This window comes from Columba livia, chromosome 2, assembly GCF_036013475.1.
Source record: "Columba livia isolate bColLiv1 breed racing homer chromosome 2, bColLiv1.pat.W.v2, whole genome shotgun sequence".
NCBI lineage: Eukaryota > Metazoa > Chordata > Aves > Columbiformes > Columbidae > Columba > Columba livia.
In genome coordinates this window covers 158,075,693-158,102,635 of record NC_088603.1, presented here as the reverse complement: position 1 = coordinate 158,102,635, position 26,943 = coordinate 158,075,693, and the positions used below count along the sequence as shown (strand labels likewise).

The 26,943-nt window shown below is 45.1% G+C and overlaps 1 protein-coding gene across 16 annotated transcripts in view; it reads left to right on the top strand.

Moving 5' to 3' along the window:
* Positions 1 to 26,943, top strand: part of PTK2 (protein tyrosine kinase 2) — a 208,559-nt gene that overhangs the window by 30,399 nt on the left and 151,217 nt on the right. For 8 of the 16 annotated variants that reach the window (XM_065054519.1, XM_065054513.1, XM_065054517.1 and 5 more), the window contains exon 1: positions 23,425 to 23,690. The exons of 1 other annotated variant lie outside the window; for it this stretch is intronic. In XM_065054519.1, coding sequence (XP_064910591.1) covers positions 23,582 to 23,690 — 109 coding nt within the window. In that variant the 5' untranslated portion in view covers positions 23,425 to 23,581. Of the gene's footprint in view, positions 1 to 9,110; positions 9,138 to 23,421; positions 23,691 to 26,943 lie in introns of those variants that run through there. 7 more of the 16 variants (XM_065054520.1, XM_065054521.1, XM_065054514.1 and 4 more) reach the window with 4 other exon arrangements.

Below are 26,943 nucleotides of genomic sequence, written 5' to 3'. Positions count from 1 at the left end.
TTCTGTGATTCTGTAACTTCAAATGAGGAAAAAAAAAACCCTTAAAACTTTAATTCTAGCTTCTGAAAAACTGCTGTGACAATGGAATTTGTGTGTGGGCCACAGCCATGGGAACAACATAATTACAATGGTGGAACACGAAGGGAAATGACTCTCCAAACTTTCAAAGAATTTGTCTTTAAAAAAAGATTTCAAGATAGTATTCCAAAAAGCAACTTCTGGGTGTGTTTTGGTTATACTGTTATGCTCTAAATCTTTTTAATTAGTTATCCTTTTAAAACCAAAGTTCCCCTAAAAACACACACAAGTAAAAAGTTTTCTCTTGTCGTGGTCTGGTATGTGTAGCTCCAAGTGAGTTATTTTGTATTATTTCGGCTGAAGTGCGTTGTCCTGACTCTCCTGTTGCTACTTGTGTCCTTGGTTTTCATTTCTGTACCTGGAAAAAACCATTTATTGTACATTCTGCAGCATCTCCACTCTCTTGCAGAATCCCTGTTGTACCTGGAGCGCAAAACAGCTTTTCCGGCACTAATTTCTATGCGAGTAGAGGAGCTATAATATCCTGTCACCTTTGGAAAACGTGGGTGGCTCGTGGCGGCATGAAATGACAAGGGAAATTCAACGCTAGCAAGCAACGTCGCTCTGTAGTACAAATGGAATGTCGAGGGCTTTCCCCGAGCTCGCCCCAGGGCTTGAATTGTAGGTTCGCACAGTGTCACAGTGTTCCCATCAGGATTCCGTGATCATGGATGTTCCTGCCAGCGCACACATCCCTCCTTCAATGTTTTAAGTGGTTTTAAAGTTTTCTGGGCTTATTCAGAGTTCAATGCATCTCCTTGTACTCTAAGCCATCGAAGGATAAATAAGAACATTCCTATGATGTAGCTGACGTGTTCTTAAAACTGCTCTTGTGATGAAGTGGGTGTCCTTAAGGGTTGTGTTTAAAGCTTGTGACCCTCCTCCATCTTTACAGAACCTTTTTCCCCCTAATTACATCGTGTCTATCTGCATCAGAGTGTATCCCTTGTCTTCTAGCAACTTGCTTCATATTGTGAGATCCTTCTGGATTTCTTTTCTCATTGCAAAGGCTTTTGTCTACCCATAAGTGCATAGTATCACCTGTAGACTTGATGATTTCACCTGTTTTGTGATGCTGAATAAAATCAATTCTTGGGGCCCTTAATTCAGACTCTATCCGTATTTCTTTTTTCCCCATAGGCTAAAGATTTCTATAGAACTTAGGTAGATATTGAGAATAAATTCTTAATCTGTATTACAAAGATACTGGATGTTCTATAACTCAGTGTGTAATGAGATTGATCCCACCTACCCTGAGTAATGATTGAGTAACTTCTCTTGAGCATAGTTTCCACCAGAACTTTGTCATTTAATATCTTACCTTTCAGTATCCTGGTCTCAAATTTGGCTGCTGGATAAGGAACTTTGTGGACAGACTAAATTCTGTGGTGTAAACGAATTTAGAGTTTCCAGGTTGTCACGGAGGCACCCCGAGCTTAGTTTAAGGGACAACAGGGTCCAAAACAACTTTTATTAAACCAGTGAGAAACAGGGCTTTAGCACTCCAAAAGTGACTTGAATACAGGTTCGGATATCAGTTGAGGGAATTATTAAGGGGCAGCAACTAATACAACAGGCGGTCCACAGTGTGCATGCACGTGGCTTCACCAAAACAATACCGGAGCCGGCCCTGAGTCCGGGAAGAGTCCACACTTGCCTGAACACGGTGTGGGATTATTTAAGGGATACACGTACTCGTATTGAGTATGGAAAGTGTACACTGGAGATTCTGCGAGGGTAAATTTATAATACACTCGTAATCCTGCGAGGAGAAATACACATGCATATGTGCACGGAATATTACACGTGCTCGTGTGGAAGCACGGGAGGAAAATACACTCGCGATTATGCGAGGAAGTAATTTATACACGTGCTCGTATTGAGCACAGAAAGTACGCGTGCAAATGTGCACGGAACGTATAAATACACGTGCAAATGTGCATGGAAAGTAGATACACTCGCAATCCTGCGAGGGTTAACTTTACTCACACCCGTGGCGGCAAGGCGAGCGCAGTCTCCATCCCGGGGTGCAGGGGGAAAGCGGCTCCTGGCGGCAGCGGCTCAGCTCGTAACTCCAATAGGATCACGAGCAAGTGGTGGAGCCTCGGCGAGAATCCCGTTTTATAGCCTGATCAGATCTGACTGTGGGCATTCCAGAAGCTTCTCTGCACCCCCACCCTGGCTGTGGGTGCCCCTGAAGCTTCCAAACATCCCCCACACTGGCCATGGGCTCCCAGCGGCTCCCATCTCTTAATGACCCTGACCAGCTGCCCCTGGGGTCAAACGAGAAGCTGTCAGCCTCAAGCAGCAGAGCTACACCTTCCATATCGAAGGAGGGGAGGGGGAGAGAGCCGCGTTTGCATTCTGCTACACAAGTACTTGCTTTTATTACTTCGGGGCAGAGTTCAGCTGCGATGAAGGAATATCACACAGCGTTAGGGATGCGTGTGCATTTCTCTCACCGTCTTAATCACATTTTTTTTTCCTTAATTTCAAAAAACAGTGTTTAACAGCCGTAAGCCCAGTGATTCAGGAGGATTTTTGTCTCTGTGAGAGAGCAGAAATTGTGTAAAGACCCTTAGTGTTCTGTGCAGTACTTCAGCTGGTCCTCTAATTTCTCCTTGCCTTAATTTTCTGTTTCAGAGGCAGCCGCTTGTGTTAAATCGAATAACTGATTAAGCAGGACTTCTCAAAATAACGTAGGCTGTGCACGAGGGTCTTGTTGCGGTTTGTTCTTGGCCATTTGCTAGTTAACCTTTTCAACAGATGCAAGTGAAAATGTTAAATCATTACTGCTGATATTTGCGGTTGAAGCAAAGATTTAAATGAAGATAATAAGGACTACAATGCAGCGTGGATCTGTGATGGAACAGAATCACAGAATCGACTGGGTTGGAAAAGACCTCAGAGATCATCCAGTCCAACCCTTGGTCCAACTCCAGTCCATTGACTAGATCATGGCACTAAGTGCCGTGTCCAATCTCCATGTCCCAACCATCCTCTCCCCATAGGGCTTGTGCTCAACAGAAAGGTGTAAAGAAAAGGTGTGTGGGTTTGTACGCTGAATTTCTTCTGATCTGGCCCAACAACAAACAAATACCAGCAAGTTTTGTGGATGGATGAGTCTGTGCTGTAGTATTTCCCTCCCACAATAAGAGAAAAAAGTGTACAATTAATAGCGGATATTTAGCAAACGGCAAATGCAATAAATACGTTAATAGCGGAAAAAACTCCTTAGTAAGCGAGTGGTATTTTTGGTGCTGTTGTGGTTGATTGACAAATACTGCGCCGGGGGTGGTGTCTGCAAATCGGGGAGGTGCTAAAAGCAAAGAGAGTTGAAGCAAAGACTTGTGAGGATGATGAAAGGTTTAGAAAAATGGGCCTTTATAGCGGGCCGCTTGTTTCTCATCCTCCATAGCTCATGAAAGAGAAGATTTGATTGAGTCACTCTTGAAAATTGCCCTAAAATTGCCTTAATGGGAAATGATATAATAAAGGGCTGTTAACATCAGCTCTGCCGACTGCTAAATGAGAAGTAGGTTAGATTTAGGTTAGAAACAAGGGATGCACTTATAATGATGAAGGAATAAAAAATGCATGTATAGAACAATCTAATCGGTGGTTTCTGTCATCTTTTAATTATATTGTAAAACTTTTTAACAGCTTTTCCTTAGTGGGTGTGCTGTCAGAATGAATTCATCGCACCGCCAAGGTCTTTGCTCAATAGGTTGGATGATCATTGAAAAATCCTTGAGATTCTCAGCAAACACTGTAATTTTGCAAAGCAGGTTGTTTGAAAGGTGACTTGTGTATTCTGCTTAATTATTTGCTCTTTATAAAAAGGAAAATATTTTGATGTAGATAATGAGATCTCAACTTCATTAAAGATTAGAGGAACGTCCAGCTCTCGCTTCGTAACCTGAGAATAATAGGAAGGGAGAATTCCAAGCTGTTGAGTCCAGCCTTTAAGCCAACATCCTTCAGCATCAGTCGCACAAAGGTTAAAAGCCGAATACACACATATTCCTGAATGATTCTGACTCTGGTAGATAAACAGGAAAATGGCATTTTGCGTTGAGTCTGTGGTATTCCTTGTTCATTTGGAAGGATTGTTGCTGAACTACTTGGCAGCCCAGCGACCGTGGTTTGTGGTTCCTCATGTGCCTTCGGATGCAGTGGGTGGATGTTGTGTACTTAGACTTCATTAAAGCCATTGACGCCGTATCCCACAGCATCTCCTGGAGAAGCTGCAGCTCGTGGCTGGATGGGTGTTCTCTGCCGTGGATACAGAACTGGCTGGAGGGCCGGGCCCAAAGAGTTGTGGTGAACGGAGCCAAATCCAGTTGTTGGCGGTCACAAGTGGTGTCCCCAGGGCTCAGTATTGGGGCCAGTTCTGTTTAATCTCTTTATCAATGATCTGGATGAGGGGATCGAGTGCACCCTCAGCAAGTTTGCAGATGACACCAAGGTGGGTGGGAGTGTTGATCTGCTGGAGGGCAGGAAGGCCATACAGAGGGATCTGGACTAGCTGGATCATTGGGCTGAGGCCACTTGTCTGAGGTTCAACAAGGCCAAGTGCCGGGTCCTGCACTTGGGTCACAACAACCCCAGGCAGCGCTACAGGCTCGGGGAAGAGCGGCTGGAAAGTGCCTGGGGGAAAAGGACCTGGGGGTGTTGGTGACAGCAGCTGAACATGAGCCAGTATGTGCCCAGGTGGCCAAGAGGCCACCAGCATCCTGGCTTGTGTCAGGAATAGCATGGCCAGCAGGCCCAGGGCAGTGACCGTCCCCCTGTGCTGGAAACTGGGGAGGCCAAACCTTGAATCCTGGGGTCAGTTTTGGACCCCTCACCATAAGAAGGACATTGAGGAGCTGGAGCGAGTTGAGAGAAGGGAACGGAGCTGGGGAAGGGGCTGGAGCACAAGTGTGATGGAGCGGCTGAGGGACCTGGGGGGTTCAGCTGGAGAACAGGAGCTGAGGGGAGACCTTCTGATCTCTGAACTGCCTGAAAGGAGCTTGGAGCATGGAGGGGGTTGGTCTCTTCTCCCAGGTAACAAGTGACAGGATGAGAGGAAAGTGCCTCAAGTTGCACCAGGGGAGGTTTAGATTGGATATTTGGAACAATTTCTTCCCGGGTTGTCAGGCACTGGAACAGGCTGCCCAGGGCAGTGGTGGAGTCACCATCCCTGGAGGGGTTTAAAAGACATGTAGACGAGGTTCTTAGGGACATGGTTTAGTGCCAGAGTTCAGTTATAATTGGACTCGATGATCCTGAGGGTCCCTTCCAACCAAAATGATTCTCTGATTTCCTCTTCACTGGAAGGAGAGATTGGTTCACTAACTAAATATCAGAATTAATTTCAAGGGAATACCACTAAATTCGCGTCAGTCGGTTCCTGCCAGAGGAGAACAGGATTGCATTTCTCGCGGTTTGCTGCTCTGGGAACAGGTCGGTGCTACAGACGGAGCGACAGTCGGAGCCTCTGGACTTGTGCAAGGAGCCAAATTCTCATTTTACCTTAAGCCGGGAACACGAAGCTCACAAAATATTCCTGTTTTCAATGATGAGATGTTACTCTTGTAAAGTAGATGTTAAATAGAGCGTTAGAGATTAAATCACAGAAAAACCTGCTTGTGGCAGGATCCACAAAGCCAGTACTGCCCAATTTCATCTCAATACTAGTAACACTAGTATTCTTTCTTTAAAATATTCCTGTTTTTAGCTCCTCAGTGGATTCATACAGGTAATTGGTTTACTTGGCAAGGGTTTTTTTGGCTGAGGAACAGTGTTATTTGGTAGCCTCTCTAATGTCATTACAGCTTCTTTCCTGTTCTGTTACTGTCATCTATGTGCGGTATTGCAGAACCCTGGGTTGGAAGGGCCCTCTTGAGGCCATCGCCTCCATCCTTTCATATTTGTTTAGGATAAAAACCATTTCCCTTGAGGGCTGGTTGACCATTACGTAGTATGTAAAAGTTTGTAAAGAATATGGTCTGAAAATTCTATCTCTTCAAACTGACGTCTTTCAGTGTTCAATATTAATTGAAAAACCATATTTAGAGGGAAAAATAGCTAACAGTTTCAAGGCAGAAGACCCAAGGGTGATAAATAAACAAGTTGCTGATACGACTCTGCAGCGAACATAAGTTTGGTGCAAAAGGAATTGCAGTTTTTGCGTCGTTGAAGTTTGCGTTTGATGTTGGAATACGTTCTTAAATCAACGTGGTTGCGTTACGCATCATTTTAATGTACTTTTCTCACTTGATGTTGTTTTGCAAGTCTTATTACTTTCTGTTTAGTTTATATTTATTATAGACTTTGGAAATTATATTAGAGACAAAGCAAATTGAACTTATTCAAGTTCAAAATGGGCCGTAAATGGAGGTAATGACCATTTCACTTGCTCTCGAGGTGTCTGGATACACCAACACACACAATGGAGTGGAATTGTTACTTTTACCTTTGGGACCATGACAGCCTTTGCTTCATTAGGAGTTGATATTTCTGGACTTCAGCTGCATTATATGTGTTTGATTGCAATATAGTAACAGAGCTGATTTTAGAGATGCTGTATTTAGGTCCCGGTGCAGTGATGGGGGGAGATCGCAGCAAACACAGAATATAATGCAGACGTTCTTAAGTTAAAATTACGTGCGTGTCTTTGCCTCAGAGCTTTGCCTGGAGGGGTTTGCGTGGCGAAATTTCTGGAATGTAAATGAATATCGTGTGTATACGATAAGGTATTTTTCTGGTGGTTTGCAGTTATTTTCTTGGAATCTGTTGTGTAGGCACACTTAACCAAGAGGGACAATTTTAAGTTTCCCCCCGTGGTTCCCCCCGTGGTTCCCCCCGTGGTTCCCCCCGTGGTTCCCCCCGTGTTCTCCCAGGTTCCCCCTGTGTTCCCCCCTGTGTTCCCCCCTGTGTTCCCCCCTGTGTTCCCCCCTGTGTTCCCCGCTGTGTTCCCCGCTGTGTTCCCCCCCGTGTTCCCCCCGTGTTCCCCCCGTGTTCCCCCCGTGTTCCCCCCGTGTTCCCCCCGTGTTCCCCCCCGTGTTCCCCCCCGTGTTCCCCCCCGTGTTCCCCCCCGTGTTCCCCCCCGTGTTCCCCCCCGTGTTCCCCCCCGTGTTCCCCCCCGTGTTCCCCCCTGTGTTCCCCCCTGTGTTTCCCCCTCTCTCTTCCCCCTCTCTCTTTCCCCTCTCTCTTTCCCCCTCTCTCTTTCCCCCTCTCTCTTTCCCCCTCTCTCTTTCCCCCTCTCTCTTTCCCCCTCTCTCTTTCCCCCTCTCTCTTTCCCCCTCTCTCTTTCCCCCTCTCTCTTTCCCCCTCTCTCTTTCCCCCCTCTCTTCCCCCTCTCTCTTCCCCCTCTCTTCCTTTCCCCTCCTCCGTTTTGTAGTCAGGTTGCTCCAATTGCTCTCTTTGCATAGCCAAGTGACAAGCAGGAATTTTTTCACAACTTTATAAACCAAAGTGCCCAAGAACCACCACAACACCTGTAAAAAACCAAATAAAACTGACCATTCCTTGTGGTTTATTTCACTTCCCGAGCAGATTGGCTCTGCGGCTCATTGTCACCGTGCTGCTCCGCATTCTGCACAGAAACGGTTGCAGGACGCGACTTGAGATTTTCCTTCCTGCAGCTTATGCAGCTTCTTCCTGTCGAAGTTTTTCCTTTCTCAAGGCATTTCTTCTTAAATAAACTGTTTGTTTTATTTCTCATCAGCACGAGCAACATACTAAACACCTTTGAAGTATCTCTAAATGATTTTTCAAGCTTTGTTCGGGAAGAATAAATCACACCATGTTTTCTCTGCCGGGGTGTCCTGGTGCTATTTCATTTTGCATTGTAAGCGTGTTATATTTATTCTGCCTTTTCATTATCTGCTCCGAGAGGACCACAAGTCAGTTTTGAAGTTTTTAGTAGGCAGCCTTTATATTTCAGGTGTAATTCTCTCTGGTTTTCAAGTTCTATCACGTTTTGCGGCCGCAAACACGGATTATAAATGAAAGCGAGCGTGATGGTGAGAGCGGGGCTAATAAATGGATTAAGCCTTGGTTGTTCCTACAGGTAGCAAAGTAGTTGTCATCTGCTCTGATAACCTATGAGTCTGTTCCCGTTGCTCCACCTGTGGTTAAAGTTCATTTTCCATGTGGATTTTGTACCCAAGATGACAATTTTATTGCTCAATGTTCTCCTTTTAACCAAATCACTGCAGAGCTTTTGCATAGGGTGAGCTCAGTTTTTTTACTCGTTTGTTTTACTAATTCTCCTTTCTTGTTCCCCCACACTCATGTTTATGTGTCCTCAAGCCTCATCCTTATAGACTTTATGTCAAATTCTTTCTTTGTGGCTTCTGGTCTCTGTTTTGAGCTGCGATCGACACCTCAAGTCCCCGTTAGGATCGTGTGTATTGAGATGACAAGTGGACGTAGTAAATGCCGGCAGAAGGAATATAATGAGTTCTAGCTTATATAATTACCTATTTAGGAAAATTTCATGTATATGCATTCATATGCATCTTTCCTTAGGGTATAATTTTTAATAGGGTCTATTTAGACTCTGAGACAGTGATTCTTGTTGCAGCTCAAGGGCGGCGTTGGCATTTACTATAAAAAAAGTGTCTCATGTGCCTCCGTGACCAAAATCAGTTTCATCTTTTAATGTTATTTCATGTCTTCTGTACTTATCCATTTCTAAGCCGCCTTTTCTCTCCTAAAGAAAACATACAATAACATCCTCTTCACGTGCAAAGACTGACCCTGATGCTTTCAGCTCCGAAATGATGTAGGTGCCAATGGTGAAACCCGGATATAACGCTTAATTTGTGGTGCAGTAATTACACCCATTGCCTGGCAGTGGCATCTTTGTCCTTTCGTTAACACAACCTTGCTAATGAACAGGGCAAGACGAGGAAAACGCTTTTGATTTGCGCATAATGTTCTTTATTAAACAAGTCCGGCCTTGCAGAGAAATGATTTGGCAAACGTGATGTCCGAGTAATTTTTCCTTCTGTTTCTAATGTATTTCTTTATCATTACAGATATTTCAAGACTCTCCTTGCCAGCAGGTAAGCTCTCTTATTTTGTTTATATCTTTCTATGACAACAGGCAGCTTTTTGAGACTTGTTGCAATATAGTCGCGCTTTTATATAATCAGAATATTGGTTCTTCTTGGCGCTGTCGTGGTTCTGAGTCGCGTGGGCGCACGAGGTCAAAGCAAAACCTGTTGAGGTACGGGTCTTTTTGCCATTTAAATCATGTGTTTGGAGACGGGGAGGAGGCAACAGATAGAAATATATGCAGTTGTTAAGTATGTGTGTGATATACTTAATGCACATGATATGGGAGAATGGATTAACGGCAGCCACGAGGAGTATTAGTGGTGAATCAGATGTGGATGGGGGGAAGGAATCCCACCAAAAAAGAAAAGACGTCTTAAAAAAAGACCTGATTTATAAAAATAGAACTTTTTGTTTATTGTTTGAGATATTTGGGGTTTAACCAAGTGTGAAGTGTTATTCTGTTCCCAGTCTCTTATCCATCTCTCCACCATTTATAATGTGAGTTGTGGAATCACAATCATAGCGCGTTTTTAGTGCTGGTTGAACAAGTTTGGGGTTAGATGTTTATTATCAAATCTCCCGCCTTTTGTCCTTACTCTGCACTGGTCATTTTGCATATGTATCTCTTATTTTGTACCAAGTTGTTTCATATCTGTCCACAAAATATCTCTTAAAAAGTGAGTATCTAAAGTATAACAGTGCTTAATCAATATGAACCTGCTCTGGAGGTGGTTGCTCTTTCCCATTTGTATCAAATGACAATTTCAATTAAAAGCTTGATAGGTCACGTCTACTTGTTAAGTTTGGTTTTTGTTTTAAAAGAAAGGATATTTATAATAACTTAAGTCAGGAAGGCAAGTACTTGTGGAGAATATTGGAAAAATGAGTGGCAAGAGAGGACAAAAGTGAATGAGCACGGTAGCAGATATCACGTCCCAATTCAAGACAAAAAGAGTCATGAGCACATTGCCTGATGGGATTAAAACTCCAAAGAAACTGGACAAATTGGAGAAATAGCCAAGATAACAAGATATAACACATTTGAATAGAGATGACCTTCAACATGAAGTTCAGCGATCACAGTATCACAGTATGTTTGGGATTGGAAGGGCCCTGGAAAGCTCATCCAGTGCAATCCCCCCATGGAGCAGGAACACCCAGATGAGGTTACACAGGAAGGTGTCCAGGCGGGTTGGAATGTCTGCACAGAAGGAGACTCCACAACCTCCCTGGGCAGCCTGGGCCAGGCTCTGCCACCCTCACCAGGAAGAAATCTCTTCTCAAATTTAAGTGGAACCTCCTGTGTTCCAGTTTGAACCCATTGCCCCTTGTCCTATCACTGATTGTCACCGAGAAGAGCCTGGCTCCATCCTCCTGACACTCCCCCTTTATATATCTGTAACCATGAATGAGGTCACCCCTCAGTCTCCTCTTGTCCAGCTCCAGAGCCCCCGCTCCCTCAGCCTTTCCTCACACGGGAGATGCTCCACTCCCTTCAGCATCTTTGTTGCCCTGCGCTGGACTCTCTCCAGCAGTTCCCTGTCCTGCTGGAACTGAGGGGCCACAACTGGACACAATATTCCAGGTGTGGTCTCCCCAGGGCAGAGCAGAGGGGCAGGAGAACCTCTCGACCTACTGACCACCCCCTTCTAACCCACCCCAGGTACCATTGGCCTTCCTGGCCACGGGGGCACATAATTATGGTACATAAACGTGTCCTTTACTCCAGCCTGTGAGCGATATTCTGCCTATGCCCATGATGCGTTCACTCTAGTTAAGATTAGTCCACAGAATTTCTGCTGATTTTTGTAACCTCTCCAACTTTTGCAGTCCTTTCAGCCCCGATGCAGAATTAGTGTAAGAGCTTTGTGTGCAGGTTTCTGTGACATCCACAGCCCACATCAGTCTCCAGTCCAGTTATATTTGCATCCTACTGTGGAAACAACCAAAAGGAGCTTTGTTGGGCAAGCACGTTGGAGATGCTCGTTGTATTATCTGTATATGGTAGTACCTGAGGTTTCCATAGGAGCAGCTAGAAGTTAGAGGAAGGGTGGGGATGAGAGTGTTATCAAAAGAAAGGTTCTTAAAATCAAGTTGGATCTTGTGTAGTTGGTTTATTTAAAACATTAGAGTGTGGGTTTTGTTCTTTGGGAGCGGCTTGGGATCTTCTCCCAAAATACACAGAAGTTTGTTTGAAGTCGAACATCCCGGGCTGCAGTGAAACAAAAGGTAAAACATTGCGTGGCTGAACTTTTACCGACTACTTTGTTTAAGTTACACCTCAAATGACCTTAAATAAAAGGCTCTATGAGTTTTCCTTTACTTTATTTGTGCATCCCTGGCAGCCCTTAATGTATAGTTCAACTACTCTGCTTCTATAGTTTGCTGATAACTTTGGGGGATCAATAATTCGAAGATGAAAAACCTCACAAGTTATTTTGTCAGGCATAAAGCTGATGTTCTTCAGGTTTTCATATACAAGGGTCAAACTTAAAAGAAGAAAAAGTCTATTCCTATCGTGAACACATTTTTCCTTTGGAGTTTATACTGACAGGGGGTCAGAATAACAGAATTGGGGTGTTAAACACCCATTTGGGGGGCTGGAATTATGCTTGAGGTGGATGTGAAGCTTTTTAAATACTTAAGGAATGGTTTAATGGCACAAAGATGTTTTGCACATTGTATCTTCATTCATTGATTATCCTTTTAAAAAATCTTTATTAGTCTCTCTTCAGATTACTTGCTGGAATGTTTTCACATGATTTGATTTGGTTTTGCATGGCGATGTGTGATAATTCTTTCTGTAAAAGGCTTAATGTAGGGAAATATTGGAACTGTATTTCCAGGATTAATGGACTTTGTTGTGATTCAGATTTACCTGATTTTTAAACTGAATCTATAGGCTGAGCCAGGGGATAAACACACGTGGTAGTGGTTGGTTTTGTGCTTATTCTGCAAATCCTGTACAAAGCCCCAGCAAAAGGATTGTATACATTAGTGGAAAACTTAAATGAGGAAAACTTAAAATGCAACTAACACATTATTGATTAGCATGGAAAGTGCCCGTAACCGCCGAGAGGAGTAAAATGTGTTATTGGAACTTGAGGCGTTGTGAACCCAACGATACAAGGGTTGAGGTTCTGGAAACATCAATAGCTGATTTATTGATATTTTTATATAGAACTCCTTAAAGGAGGGTTTTCAATAGAAATCTGAAGGGCATTAATCCAGCTTGGTTTAATGTCGCTGAGGGGGAAAGGAGATCTGTCCTCCTACCCCAAGGCAGAATTGACCAGATTTTAAGTCACTCCTTGAAGATATTTAACCCCTTAAGACGGGAGTTTCACAATGGAAAGATTTTCACTCTGCTTTTGTTTCCGTGTACTTGAACTTCTCTACCACCAGCCGAGTAGACTTTGTTCTCCATATATCGGTGGCGGGATAAAGTCTTCCTCTGTTTATGCATTCATGGCTTTTTGTCTCAGTCTCTTGTTCTCTTAAAAGCTTTAATACCGTGTCTTGGTTGAAATGCATCAAATGGGATTACGGAGACTAACGCCACAAGTTTTTGGAAGTCGCGCTCAACAAGAAACGAGCTCTGGGGCCTGTCAGATGATGTTACGTGCCCACAGTGTTCCTGTGGTGTTTGATGTAGCTCATTCAGGCTGCTATCAGAAAGGTTGGTTTGGGTTTTTTTAATGCTCTGCCTACCATTTGAAGACGTAGGATACTTATTTAATTCCCTTATCCCCAAAGAAAAGAGGTTGTATTGGTCTGCTCATAAATTCATGTATAATAAAAGGATGCAGACTGTCTTTGAAATGTGATGTTGTTTGGTAGCTGGCCACCTAAACTAACTCGAGCTTTATTTGCTGGTGAGCTCCTGGAAGCCTTTTTGAAACTAAGCAACACGTGCTTGTGTGTTCTGAACACTTTGCTATCGCTCTGCGGGCATTTCCATAGGGAAACACGACTTGTTGAACAAAATCGCACAAGCTTGTATCAGAGGAACAAATGAAGGTGGTGGATTTTGCATCAAAGAAAAGCTTTTGTGTTAGCTGAAGATGACCTTTGATTCCCATAACAGGACAGAAAACACCTGAGGAACTGTTCCATGAAAGTTTATTGCTGGTGTCACGAAGGTGAAAGCTCTTGAGAAGCGAGTGTCCCTTCCTGGTTTGAAATTGGGTTGATGAAAGTGAACAGAGCTGAATTTTCAGTGGTTTAGTGGCTCAGCTATACCTGGACTCTAATAGAGCTTCTCCTAAACAAACCATCAAACTCTATTTATTGTTATATCTCATGCAATTTTTGAATACAGATGGTGCGAATTGGAGAGGCAAAGGGGCGTTTGTGCCTATTTAACAATATTTTCTTGTGTTTTAAATACACCAGTGTTTGCTTAACCGGTGTAGCAGAATGCAAACCCCCGTCCCTCCCCCTCCCTTCCTTCCATATGGAAGGAGTAGACACATCTCCCTCTCTCTGTGCTGTTTGAGGCTGACAGATTCTTCTGTTTGACCCCAGAGCCCCTGGCCAGGGTCATTAAGAGAGAGGAGAAGGGAGCACAGAGGCACCAGGGAGCCGCTGGGTGCCCATGGCCAGTGTGGGGGATGTTTGGAAGCTTCAGGGGCACCCACAGCCAGGGTGGGGGTGCAGAGAAGCTTCTGGAATGCCCACAGTCAGATCTGATCAGGCTATAAAAACGGGATTCTCGTCGAGACTCGGCCCCTTGCGTGCGATCCTATTGGAGTTACGAGCTGAGCCGCTGCCGCCAGGAGCCGCTTTCCCCCCCTACTCGGGGATCGGAGACTCCGCTCGCCTTGCCGCCACATGTGTGAGTAAAGTTAACCCTCGTGTATTTCTCCTCGCAGGATTGCGAGTCTATTATAAATTAATCCTCGCAGAATCTCAAGTGTACGCTTTCCGTACTCAATACGAGAACGTGTATCCCTTTAAAATAATCCCACACCGTGTTCAGGTGAGTGTGGACTCTTCCCAAACTCAAGGACGGCTCTGGTATTGTTTTGGTGAAGCCACGTGCATGCACACTGTGGACCGCCTGTTGTATTAGTTGCTGCCCCTTAATAATTTTCCTCAACTGATATCCGAACCTGTATTCAGGTCACTTTGGAGTGCTAAAACACCGTTTCTCACCGGTTTAATAGGGTTGTTTTGGTGCCTGTTGTCCCTTAAACGAACCTCGGGGAGCCTCCGTGACAACAGCTTACGCACAGTATTCACTTGCTGAATAGAGCAACCTTAATGTTTGTATTATGAAACTTTTAAAAGATGTTATGTGCAAATTAAATTGTAATTTTCTATTTTCTTAGAAGGATGTCAACACTGGCTTGTGGATTTGGTCTGTAACACTGAAACAGCTGTTTGTTTTAACCTGCAAGTGTTTACCTATAGGGGATTTATGCTCCGCTCATCCTTCACTAAGAAATATAGTGGTAACTATTCTACCAGTACATTTTAAAATCTAAATGGAATAATTTGCATTATTGTGAGCTCATGGATTATTTTTCTTTATTCAGTTTGTAATTACGTTTAATGGTTTGAAAGTCTGAGGAACTGCTGGTGTTATATGTGTTTGGTGTAGCACTTGGTTTCTTCTGAGATGCAGTGATACATAAATCAGGCGCAAGTCTGAGTTGTAAACTGTTGTTGTAACTTTGTATTCAGTGTATGTAGGAGAATCATGGAATGGTTTGGGTTGGAAAGGACCTTCAAAGCTCATCCAGTGCCATTCCTGGTAAATTGTTTGGACCCTCTGTGGCTGCCCAGCTTTCTCACTTGCCTTTGTGTAACTGGTTACTCCATAGATGAGAGAGAAAGCAACCGAGGTGAACAGACACTTAAGAGACTTGCTGAACCACAAGCAACTTCCTTTTCCCATATCCCTCTTAGCAGATGGGACTAATTATTTGTAGGTTACCCTTGAATTAATGGAGAGTGATTTAACAAGCATCTATAAGGTCAACTGATGTACTCATGGATCCCCTCCACAGAACAAAAGGAATCATTGCAGGATGTGTTTCCTTTAAACAGCATCAAGGGGGTGGGTCATCCCCCTTCAGATACCTTTGCTGTGGTTACCTCCTAAATAGGTTTTCCCCATTAATAGAAGCAGTTTTATAAGGTCCAGAAGGGTTCTGATGACCATTCTGATGACCATTCTGACCATTCTTTGTCTCCTCTTCCTCTTTCCCCCACCTGAGAAGGCTGAAGAGAAGCAATGCAAATGGATAAGCACAGCGAGCTTGTCACAGCAAATTTATCGGACTTTATTTTGCAGTGAAACAAGAAGCAGAATGTGTAGGGTGCACTTTTTCTTCTCTTAGTTTTCTAGATCTACACAAAGCAGATTTGCTTTGAGCGCTGGAATTGAGTTGTGAAGAAACTTCTCAAAGATGGCTTCATGGTCAATGGGGCAGAGTCCAGCTGAGGCCTGTATCTAGTGCAGTGCCTCAGGGGGCAGTGCTGGGGCCTGTACTGTTCAATATATTCATCAATGATTTGGACGAGGGAATAGAGTGACTGTCAGCAAGTTTGCTGATGACACCAAGCTGGGAGGAGTGGCTGACACGCCAGAGGCTGTGCTGCCATCAGAGACCTGGACAGGCTGGAGAGCTGGGCGGGGAAAATGTAATGAAATATAACAAGGGCAAGTGTAGAGTCTTGTATCTGGGCAGAACAACCCCAGGTTCCAGTATAAGTTGGGGAATGACCTATTAGAGAGCAGTGTAGGGGAAAGGGACCTGGGGGTCCTGGGGACAGCAGGGTGACCATGAGCCAGCACTGGGCCCTTGTGGCCAGGAAGCCAATGGTACCTGGGGTGGATGAGAAGGGGGTGGTCAGTAGGTCAGAGAGGTTCTCCTGCCCCTCTGCTCTGCCCTGGGGAGACCACACCTGGAATATTGTGTCCAGTTGTGGCCCCTCAGTTCCAGCAGGACAGGGAACTGCTGGAGAGAGTCCAGCGCAGGGCAACAAAGATGCTGAAGGGAGTGGAGCATCTCCCGTGTGAGGAAAGGCTGAGGGAGCTGGGGCTCTGGAGCTGGACAAGAGGAGACTGAGGGGTGACCTCATTCATGGTTACAGATATATAAAGGGTGAGTGTCAGGAGGATGGAGCCAGGCTCTTCTCGGTGACAACCAATGATAGGACATGGGGTAATGGGTACAAACTGGAACACAAAAGGTTCCACTTAAAATATGAGAAGAAACTTGTTCCTGGTGAGGGTGGCAGAGCCTGGCCCAGGCTGCCCAGGGGGGTTGTGGAGTCTCCTTCTGTGCAGACATTCCAACCCGCCTGGACACCTTCCTGTGTAACCTCATCTGGGTGTTCCTGCTCCATGGGGGGATTGCACTGGATGAGCTTTCCAGGTCCCTTCCGACCCCTGACGCTCTGGGATTCTGTGAGGATAGCAACTGTTTTGTTGTCTGTGGTGTGTGTTTTTTTTTAATAGCCAGGGACATGAAGAGGCAGGAGGTTGGAATCGGTGCCCTAAGGAGGGAGTAATTTTAAACCATTCTCAGCTTTTATGCTTCTCTACAAAAAGTAGATGGAAGGAATTGGGAGAATACAAGTGGGTTAGTCCACCCACAAGAAAATCTGCTACCACTTTCATGCCTGAGAATTAATAGAACCCATATGGGTTGAAAAAATGGCTAGTCATTATTTATGAAATACTAAAAATAAGGTTAACTTAGTGGTCCTTGTAACATGTGTTGTCTTAGCAGCACGGGCTGGGAGGCTGCGTGTTGTTGGCTGTCAGAGAATCCTTTGGGAAATGCCGTTAACACCACGTTCCTCCTGCGCCATTTCCCTTCCCCACGCTTCTACTACCAAGATATTGGATTTGAAAAGTAATTAATTCTGTCGATCACTATTTTAAAATGTAGTTCAGAGGACGAAAAGGATAATGAGGTGACTGTGGGCCAGAAGGTGAGGAAATGTTGCTTGAAAACTCTGCGCTTTTCAGGAGCACCCTACATGAATTCTACTCATAAAGCTCACCAAATGGAGGAAGGTAACAATAAATTGGGTATTGGGTTAAATTTATGCCAGAAGACAGAGATCCAAAGCAGTTTCTATTCTAGAAGGAACTGATGTTGTGATACTGGTGTCTTTTTCTGGCCGGTTGAAGCACCGTAGTGTAAATCTTGCAATGGATTTTCTTCTCTTTCTGGCTATTGAGCGGGTCTGTCATACTCATTCCAATCTCAGGCTTTCTCTGAGCAAGAAATCTTAAAGCAAGTACCACTAAGAAGCCCAAAATGAAGACTAAAATAATGAATCCAAATTTATCATTTGATTGATGGGAGCTTCACCAAAAACCCGTAGTTTAGGGCAGCGGGTGTTATTGGTAGTTTGCTTGGCCTTTTTTTAGTTGATTCTCTAACGTTTATTTCCTAAATCATCTTTCCTTCAGGAGAAGAATGGCCTAATCTGATCTAGAGTGGGGAATTTGAGTTTATTTGTATTGCAGAGAGTCAAATTAATTCATGGAGACGATGTTGCTTCTTGTTGTGTTGAGTTATTTCTGTCGGAGAAATGAGTTTGGATTCTGACACTCCAAGTAAAGGGTCTTTGAGGACAGGGATGATGGATGTAGAGACCAGGTAATCCAAGGCAGAGTTCCAAGGCAGGCTTAGCAAACCTGAGCTTAGCCTAAGGTAGAATTCAGGAGCCATAATTCCACATTTGATAGCGTAGTTTTCAATAGGAGATGTTTGTTTGACTCTGGTTAAAGGGAAACTTAGGGCAGATAATCTTTTCCCCTCTTAAATATTACCAAATGCAGACAAAATAATTATAGTCATTAAAAAAGAACCATCCAGAACAAGCTTAAGGGAATGAAGATTAATGAACATGACAGTACAGTTTCATTATTTGGAGAGCATCTCTGTAGAATTCTGGATACAAACATGGAAAAGCATTTGTGGCTTTACGAAAAGAAAATCCTCCACTTTTCCTAAGGGCAAATTTGGTTTGGGAGCTCCCATTTTTTATTAGTGAAATGAACATCATGCAGAAATGTTCTTCTTCCATCTCTGACACCAATACGCAGAGTTCTTGAAAATAACACGCGCTTGTTCTTCAGCATCAAGTGACTACCAGGGGGATAAACAGTAACCCATGAAGTGGAGAAGATATGAATGATCAAGTGGAAAATAATAATAATGATGATGATGCAATTGCTGTGCCCAAGGCTGTACCTCTTAATTTTTGTCCTGACGGGCTCTTTCCCCTCTCTTTCCCCCCTCTTTCCCCCCTCTTTCCCCCCTCTTTCCCCCCTCTTTCCCCCCTCTTTCCCCCCTCTTTCCCCCCTCTTTCCCCCCTCTTTCCCCCCTCTTTCCCCCCTCTTTCCCCCCTCTTTCCCCCCTCTTTCCCCCCCTCTTTCCCCCCCTCTTTCCCCCCCTCTTCCCCCCCTCTTCCCCCCCTCTTCCCCCCCTCTTCCCCCCCTCTTCCCCCCCTCTTCCCCCCCTCTTCCCCCCCTCTTCCCCCCCTCTTCCCCCCCTCTTCCCCCCCTCTTCCCCCCCTCTTCCCCCCCTCTTCCCCCCCTCTTCCCCCCCTCTTCCCCCCCTCTTCCCCCCCTCTTCCCCCCCTCTTCCCCCCCTCTTTCCCCCTCTCTTCCCCCTCTCTTCCCCCTCTCTTCCCCCTCTCTTCCCCCTCTCTTCCCCCTCTCTTCCCCCTCTCTTTCCCCTCTCTCCTGCCACTCTCTTCCCCCTCTCTTCCCTCTCGAGATCTCTGCTGCTGGTGTGTTCATCTGGTAGCTGAGATGTTGCAGAAGAGACACTGAAAAACCACATCTTTACTGTGCTGTCAAACACTCTTTTGATCCCAATCTGCTTTCTTCCCAAAGTTGCTGAATGCTGAGTCTGCTTTCTCAGGGCAGTGAAAGTTGGGCCGGTATGATGGGTTTGTCCTGTTCCCCTTCTCAGCGCCTGAGCTCATCTAATCAAAATTTGACGGAGAAAGATATTAACTGATGTGAAAATAATGGGTTGAATAGGGGGGAGATGCGAGCGCTGCCGTTCCCTGAGAAACCGGAGTCGGCTCCGCCGCCGGGATCCCCGAGACCCCCCGGGAGCTCCGTCTGCAGCCGTAACCCCAGAGCTGTGCCGGTTCATCTCCCAGCCGTTCGAGATCTTTGTGTGGATAAGCATGAGCGGAAAAAATTATACAGCCTTTTATGTGCCTCCCCGTCATACAAAACCCTTGTTTAACCCTTTATTCCGCGCGGCTTTGTGATTTTTTGCATTCGGCTTCACTCGGGGGCGGGATCAGCCCTGCAGGCACAATTAAAACCAAAACGGGATGCCTCCATACAGTTCAAAAGCTTCTGATATTTATATTCCAAAAAGCTGATGCTGATACTTAGTAGTCGTTAAAACCAGGCTGAAATGGAGCAACTAAAGTCGTGGTCACAGTAGCAAAGTCTTGACTTGAATTTCCATGGAGGCAAAATGCCGTTTCTTAGCTGAGGACCTTGACCTGTCTGTTGTTATTGGGGTAACCCGAGTTTTTTCTGGTTCGAATGTGAGTTTTAGGAAAGCGGCCAATGCTTCTGCACGATCTTAGTAGAAATTAACGCATTTTTCTTTAAATAATTGTTATTTTTTAGAATTTTCTTTGATAGCTGTTGGCATCCTCGCTTACCCAGCGAGTGCTGTGCAGATACTATCGGGGTATGTCGGCGTACGCATCTTACACAAGGACAAACATCCCCATTCCTAATTCCTGACAGACCATCCTCACCTTGTGAATGTTATAATCTGATGGGCATTACACGAAACAGATTATTTTACATAAATGGTTCTCAGATACCTCCTTGATGAGCAGTATTTTGAACACAAGCCCTATGGGGAGAGGCTGAGGGAGCTGGGCTTGTTTAGTCTGGAGAAGAGGAGGCTTAGAGCTGAGCTCAGCACTCTCTAGAACTACCTGAAGGGCAGTTCTAGCCAGGTGGGGATTGGTCTCTTCTCCCAGGCAGTCAGCAATAGGACGAGGGGCCATGGGCTTCAACTCTGCCAGGGGAAATGTAGGCTGGCTATTAGAAAGCAATTCTTTGCAGAGAGAGTGGTCAGGCATTGGAATGGCTGCCCAGGGAGGTGCTGGACTCACCGGCCCTGGAGGTTTTTAAGCTGAGATTGGACATGGCACTTAGTGCCATGATCTAGTCAATGGACTGGAGTTGGACCAAGGGTTGGACTGGATGATCTCTGAGGTCTTTTCCAACCCAGTCCATTCTGTGATTTAGAAAATGTTGCTAATACTTGGTATTATACTGGAGACATATTCAACTTCTCCAGTTGTTTTGCATGTGTGTGTGTGTGTGTTCATGTTTTACTTTGTCCCTTCTGCTCTTTCCCTGTTCCCCTTCCCCCCTCCAACCTCAAGTTTGGGGTTTCTGCCTTTGTCCATAACACAAATTTTATACTTCTGGCTTTTTTTTGTACAGAAATATCCATCATGTTATTTGACAGAAGGGAATGAATACAACATTTTCTCCTGTTAGTAGCACTTTGTTTTCAGCTTCATTTTGTAGCCCGATATTACAAGTCTGTCCTTGAGGAGAAGGATTGTAACACTCATACCATTGTAAGGACAGATGTGGTGAGCAGGCTGTAACTCTCGACACCTGGATTGATCATCTCTATTAGTCTCATCTGTTAAAAGTATAAGGAAAAATACGAGTCCACACATTCTGTTTATTAAAATTCTCGGCAATGCGCTTAACAGTTGATATTTAAGGGCTTTTGTGCTTGTGAATGAAACTTAGTTTACACACCCCACCATTTTTAATGCATTTTTTTTAAGCTGCTTTTCTGCAAAGTGCTTTATTTTTATGGGCTTTTTATATTTCAGACCCTAAAGCACAAACCAACTAAAGAACAGCTAAAGAAGTATCTATCTGCCTTTTTTGTAATGGAACAAGGCCGACTGGCTCAAGGTCACTGAGGAACCCTGTGGCAGAGCTGGATGTGTTTAATAAATAATAAAGTTAAGAAAAAGGCAGTTTTCCTGCACTGAGAGCACCAGCTTGAACCAGAAAGACACTCACCCTGTGCCTCTGCATCTTCTGTAGACGCACAAATACAATAATTTGCCTTCTAAATATTACCCTAACAATCCTACAACGTGTTTCGCTTTATTATTGGGGGTAAATAGCCCTGACCTTGGTGCTTGGCCGTATTGCACTTGAGGGCTTTGCAAACTTTAGCACGGGGGGAGGACGGCGAGGACACATCCAGGCACGTCTTGAGTTCCCTTCGGCTTTTCCGCAGCCCCAGCAAGATCTTTGTGCCTGAGCAGTGATGCAGAACATCTCATGGGCCTGGTTGTGGCCTCATCGCCGTCTCCTTTTTGTTGTTCCCCCCCCCCTCTCCCCGCTTACTGAATATTTGTTCTCCTTTAAATATAGAAGCAACGCTTTAAAAATTAAGCAACTATCTTTATCAAGAGCTCTGACATACACCCTCTTGTTCCACATGAAGACGGCTGTGTTTTAGTAAAGAATGGTAATTAAACATATGCTGCAGACGAGTGCGTGCTGCTACAAGTAGGCAGAGAGGGTGAGTTGAAAGCTGCTGGCTTTAGATTAATTCCCTTTTGGATATAGGCTTGGATAAGCCTTATGCTTTACTGCTAGGAGCGAGAAAAGATTACCGTGGAATATTTAAAAAGCTTGAGTGATCAGGGCGAGTCTTGTTCCCGTTGATTTTTTTAAATCCATCTTTTAGCTGAATCCGTTTATAGTTTTGGGGGAATCTTTTGCTAGGAGTAAAATCAGTATTTTCATTGTTTATTATTTCTTTATTCTCTTGCTGCCTGAATTTTTGTTTATGAACATACGCTTTTGCAATGGTTGTGCTCACTTTTTAAAAGGAAAATAGTCTTGAGAGCAGTTCAGATGTTACGTGCTGCGAAGTTAAGCAGCAAATGGCATGTATGTGTGTGCCGACCTTTGCCTTCTGATCGCAAGTACATAAAAAACAGGGGTTCAGAGGAAGGTTGGATGAGCTACTGAGTAATTACCAGCGTAGGCGGCGATATTTGCTCTTTATTTAAGGCGAAGGGCCACGACCAGGGTTGTTTCATCGATAATCTTGTTGGTGTGAGGTGGAGCGGGTGGTGATGTCGGGTCTAACCCCGATTCCTGCTGGAGTTCATGGGAAATTCTCCTGCCCTCAGTTCCAGCAGGACAGGGAACTGCTGGAGAGAGTCCAGCGCAGGGCAACAAAGATGCTGAAGGGAGTGGAGCATCTCCCGTGTGAGGAAAGGCTGAGGGAGCTGGGGCTCTGGAGCTGGACAAGAGGAGACTGAGGGGTGACCTCATTCATGGTTACAGATATATAAAGGGTGAGTGTCAGGAGGATGGAGCCAGGCTCTTCTCGGTGACAACCAATGATAGGACAAGGGGTAATGGGTTCAAACTGGAACACAGGAGGTTCCACTTAAATATGAGAAGAAACTTGTTCCTGGTGAGGGTGGCAGAGCCTGGCCCAGGCTGCCCAGGGAGGTTGTGGAGTCTCCTTCTGTGCAGACATCCCAACCCGCCTGGACACCTTCCTGTGTAACCTCATCTGGGTGTTCCTGCTCCATGGGGGGATTGCACTGGATGAGCTTTCCAGGTCCCTTCCAACCCCTGACATCCTGGGATTCTTTTAGGGTGTAATTTTTGTTCGGTACAGCCGTGTGTAAGTACAGATGTAAAATACATAGAAGAGATGCTGAAATTTGAAGTGCTTGTGGGGAAGGTGTGATGTGGTGAGAAGGTTCTAAATCCAGAGGGTGCTGGACACCTGGGACAGGTTTTCCCAGGGAGGTGTCACGGCCCCAAGCCTGACAGTGTTCAAGAAGTGACTGGACAACGTCCTCAGACACACGGTGTGAACTGTGGGGTTGTCCTGTGCAGGGACAGGGGTTGGACTCGATGATCTAGTGGGTCCCTTCACTCAGGCCATTCTGTGAGTCACTGAGGCTATTCAGTGAGTGGGTGTCATTGTGCCGAGGGCACAAACCCGCCGGGGGAAGCGCATCCCCGGCCACGACCCGGCTCAGCCTTGATTTGCAGCTCAAGTCTCTTTCGAGCAGCGGCTGTCAGCTCGGTAAACAGGAGGCCGCCGGGTGAATGGAACAGAAGGGGGGAGATTAGCATATTAATGCGGCTAATCGCCTCCCCTCCCTCTTCCCCGCCTTCCCCTCGCCGCTCTGCCCTCCCCTCAGCTCCCCGGGGAGGGAGCGACGCTCCCCGGCTCCGAGGCGGGAGAGGATGAGGCGGCAGCGCGGGCTCCTCCCGCCCCCCGCCCGGCCGCGGGTTCGCGGCCCCGCCGCCCCCGCCGGCAGGTGAAGGGTTGCGGTTCTGCTCCCTGCTCGGGGATCGAGCACACGCTGCTGGGGCGCCGAACCGGGACGCTGCTACCGCCACTGGAGCTCTATGTGTGTGTGGCTGCTGGAGGGGCCCGGCCGGCAGGGCCCGGAGCCCGCAGGTGCTGCCTGGATGGAGAGGAGCGGCTGTAGCCCCTTCCCGATGTGCTGGGCTAAAGGTACACAGACCTTTATATATATATATATGTATTTCTCTCCCACCGTCTCTTAATTCAGTGTTTTACCACCTGTGGGTCTGTAGGTTTGGTTTTGTTTTTCCCTATCAAAAAGCAAAGCTGGGAAACACAATATTTCTATTCCGATGGTGTGCTCGTGATGCAGAACAGTCAGAGGATCTTCTTTCTCCTGACAGCTGCAATGCCTTCCTAAATTATTTGTTCTTCCCTTTCAAATCTTCCTGAAAATCAAAGAGCACTCGGGCTGTTGTTGCTCCCACTGATGTGAGGATCTGAGGGCTTTGTTTTTGATCTTTGTGTCTTTAAAACCACTGCAGGTTTAATTCTGCTTTCCCTTACCTTTTGGAAGAAGTAGTTTGGAAGTGGTTGATGGTGGGTGGTGTTTATAGCGGGGAACTAACATGTTTTTACTCGATGTTTCAGAAGTTGCCCCCCCTATTCACCACCCCCAAAGAGACAATAACCACCCACAACACATGGACTTATTTGACGTGAGATAGAGGCTTAGTAATAATTAGATGGAAACGCAAAACTCATTGACGTGATTATCTTAACTCGCGTCCCAAGACGTTTATAATATTATAAATATCCCAAAGGTATTTACCCTGTTTGTTGTTATGTTGGTGTGGGTGAGAGCGTGTACATAAAGATGCGGCCCAGGGATAATGCTTGAAATTGTATTAGCCGAAGAATCAAATCTTCCTTAGATGGAAAACAGCTGGGAAAGGTTGAGCGTTGCTGATCGTAAGCATAACTTTCCTCGTGTTCACTTTCATTTCAATCTACTTTCTTTTTTGGAAGAGGAACCGGCAGCAGAGTTTGAGTCACCGAAATGTTGGATCACAGACAGGGACAGAAGTTCAGGGGACACTGATCAGGACCAGGAGCTGGTAGATGCAGCTGATGATCAGTTATCTCGGGAAAAAAAGCAGGGAATTTATTTAGATTTTTAGTGTGTTGTTATTTGGAGCACAAAGGAGCATTTAACACTTGGTTTTGTGCTTTTTGTACCTTGCTGAACCGCTCGGGCTGAACTAGAGTTTGCCACACACTGAGACATTATAGCAGCACATATAGTAGAAATCACTTAAAAAGAAGAAATCGCAGAGCTTGAGCACCACAGTTGATAATATCTGATGAAGTTCAGTATCTGTCAGCTCACTGGGGAATAATACTTAATAAAACAGTAACAGCAGCTGGAAGCAAAGCTAAAACAAAGCTTTGCTTTTAGTAAAACTCATTTACCAGGAAGGGGTGACGGTGACGCCTGTTTCTGTGGGACATAATCTGGGTAGGAAAACTATTGGATGAAATTGGGGTTCAGCTGCTTTTTGGGCTCTTCTGAAGGGACTTCTCAGAGGATAACTTTCAAAAATACAGAAGAAAAAAGCAAGAAAAGGGAAGATGGGTCATCCAGCCTCCTCTGTCCCGGACCAGAGAACAGCCACGTAATCTCTTTTTATTCCCGTTGGGGGGAGAAGGGGACACGGGGAGTTGCATAAGAGGACAAAGGCACCAGCAGCTCCGCAGCTGCCAATTGTGGTGATTTCGAGAAAAAAAGCCGCATCTCAGCCTCCCGAAAAAGAAGAAAAATAGGACAGATGAGAAATAGCTCGTGCTATATTTGTCGTTGAATGGTGGCCGGTCCTTAGTCGATGAATACTCCGTATACCGCTCGCCAGCTTAACCTTAGGGAAATGAAACGGCTCTGGCCTACTTTGATAAGGGCTGTGAGATATCTGCAGTCAAAGAAAGGTAATATATTAATGAGAGAAACGCTCTGGATGGCTTTATTCTGGCTCGTGGGGGTTTTCTGTTAAAGCTTCGTGTTACCTGCAGCAAAAACTGGTAAAACTTCTTGAATTATTTGGAAATATCTTAAAGTGTGATCTTGGTGTATGTTTTCTCGTCTAGAACATCTTTCTAAACGGTGCTGTTCTCTGTTTGAATGCGACAGATTGAGCTGCTGGTGTGTTAGTTGCGTTCTTGGGAAACGCTTTGGGATATTTCAATGAGCTCGTGTTCACATATAAGATTTGCTTTCTTTATAAAGTATTCCTATAAGCTGTATATGATACAAGCTAGATTTTTGCCTCCTTAACGCTAAAGTCAGTCCTAAAGTAATGTTGCTGAACTCGGTAATTTAGTCTGGATCTGCATACTGTAGATTTGAGACTATTTTCAGTGTCAAATGAGAGTGTGGATTTTGTTCACCGGTTTTCTTCTCAGCAAGTAAACCTGTGTTACTGTATTACCTGTATTTTTGGCTGCTTCCCCCACCCCTTAAGCCATTTGAAACTTAACATCTCTTGATCTTGTGGAATAAACAGCCTCAAGCTCCGTTCCAACTTCGGGGGATGCTGAGAAGGTTCTTGCAGATAAATACTGAAAATTTATGCCAGGATCATAGAGAAATGGGTTTTTTTTTCATGACTGTAACAGCAGACCAGAGAGTGCTTCGGTTGCCTTAAATTTCACCTTTTATTTCCGTACCAAATCCCACTGGCTGTGCGATGATGATACTTTTGCAAGTGGCCTTTTCCCTGAGTTTCCCATTGAAGTTTATGAAATAACCCAGTGGAAGAAATGTCAGGGTAGCTGGGCAGCTCTGCTGTGGAACCCCGAATTATCCACCCTGGATAGGAGGAAGTTTCTGGAATCATCTTGCACGAGCAAGCTCTGTTTAATAATTCACGGGCAATAAATTGACGTGATGTTGGTAAGTGTGCGTCACGTGAATAGCGAAGGGTGATCCCGGTTCTTTAATTCAGCCCTTCAGACTAACGTGCCAAAATCTATACTGTGTTAAGATGAAGTCAAATTAAGTCCAAAACTTCGTCTTGGTTTAAAGAAAAAATTAAAGCAACTACGTTGTGAAATTTATTTAATCAACTGAGGAGTTTCATCCTATTTATTGCACGTTTTGTTAGAGTGATAAGCAATTCCAAGTGAAATGTTTTTCCTTCTGATGAACCCTGATGTGTTCAGATGGGACCTGCCGCTGATCTGCCCATTATAAACGATATAGCTGGATGTATTGAATTTCAGTGCTGTTTTTCCTTCATCTCACAAGTCTCTGCGGTTTTGCTTTGACAATCTGTTGTTGGTGACACATCAGCCCTTTCCTTCCAAACCACAGATTTGTCGCAACTTTTGTTAAACTTGACTAACTTAGCCCCTTCTTAAGCTGTGAGACTTAAGGTGTCTGTTATTTCAATCCATTTCTTCCCTTGAT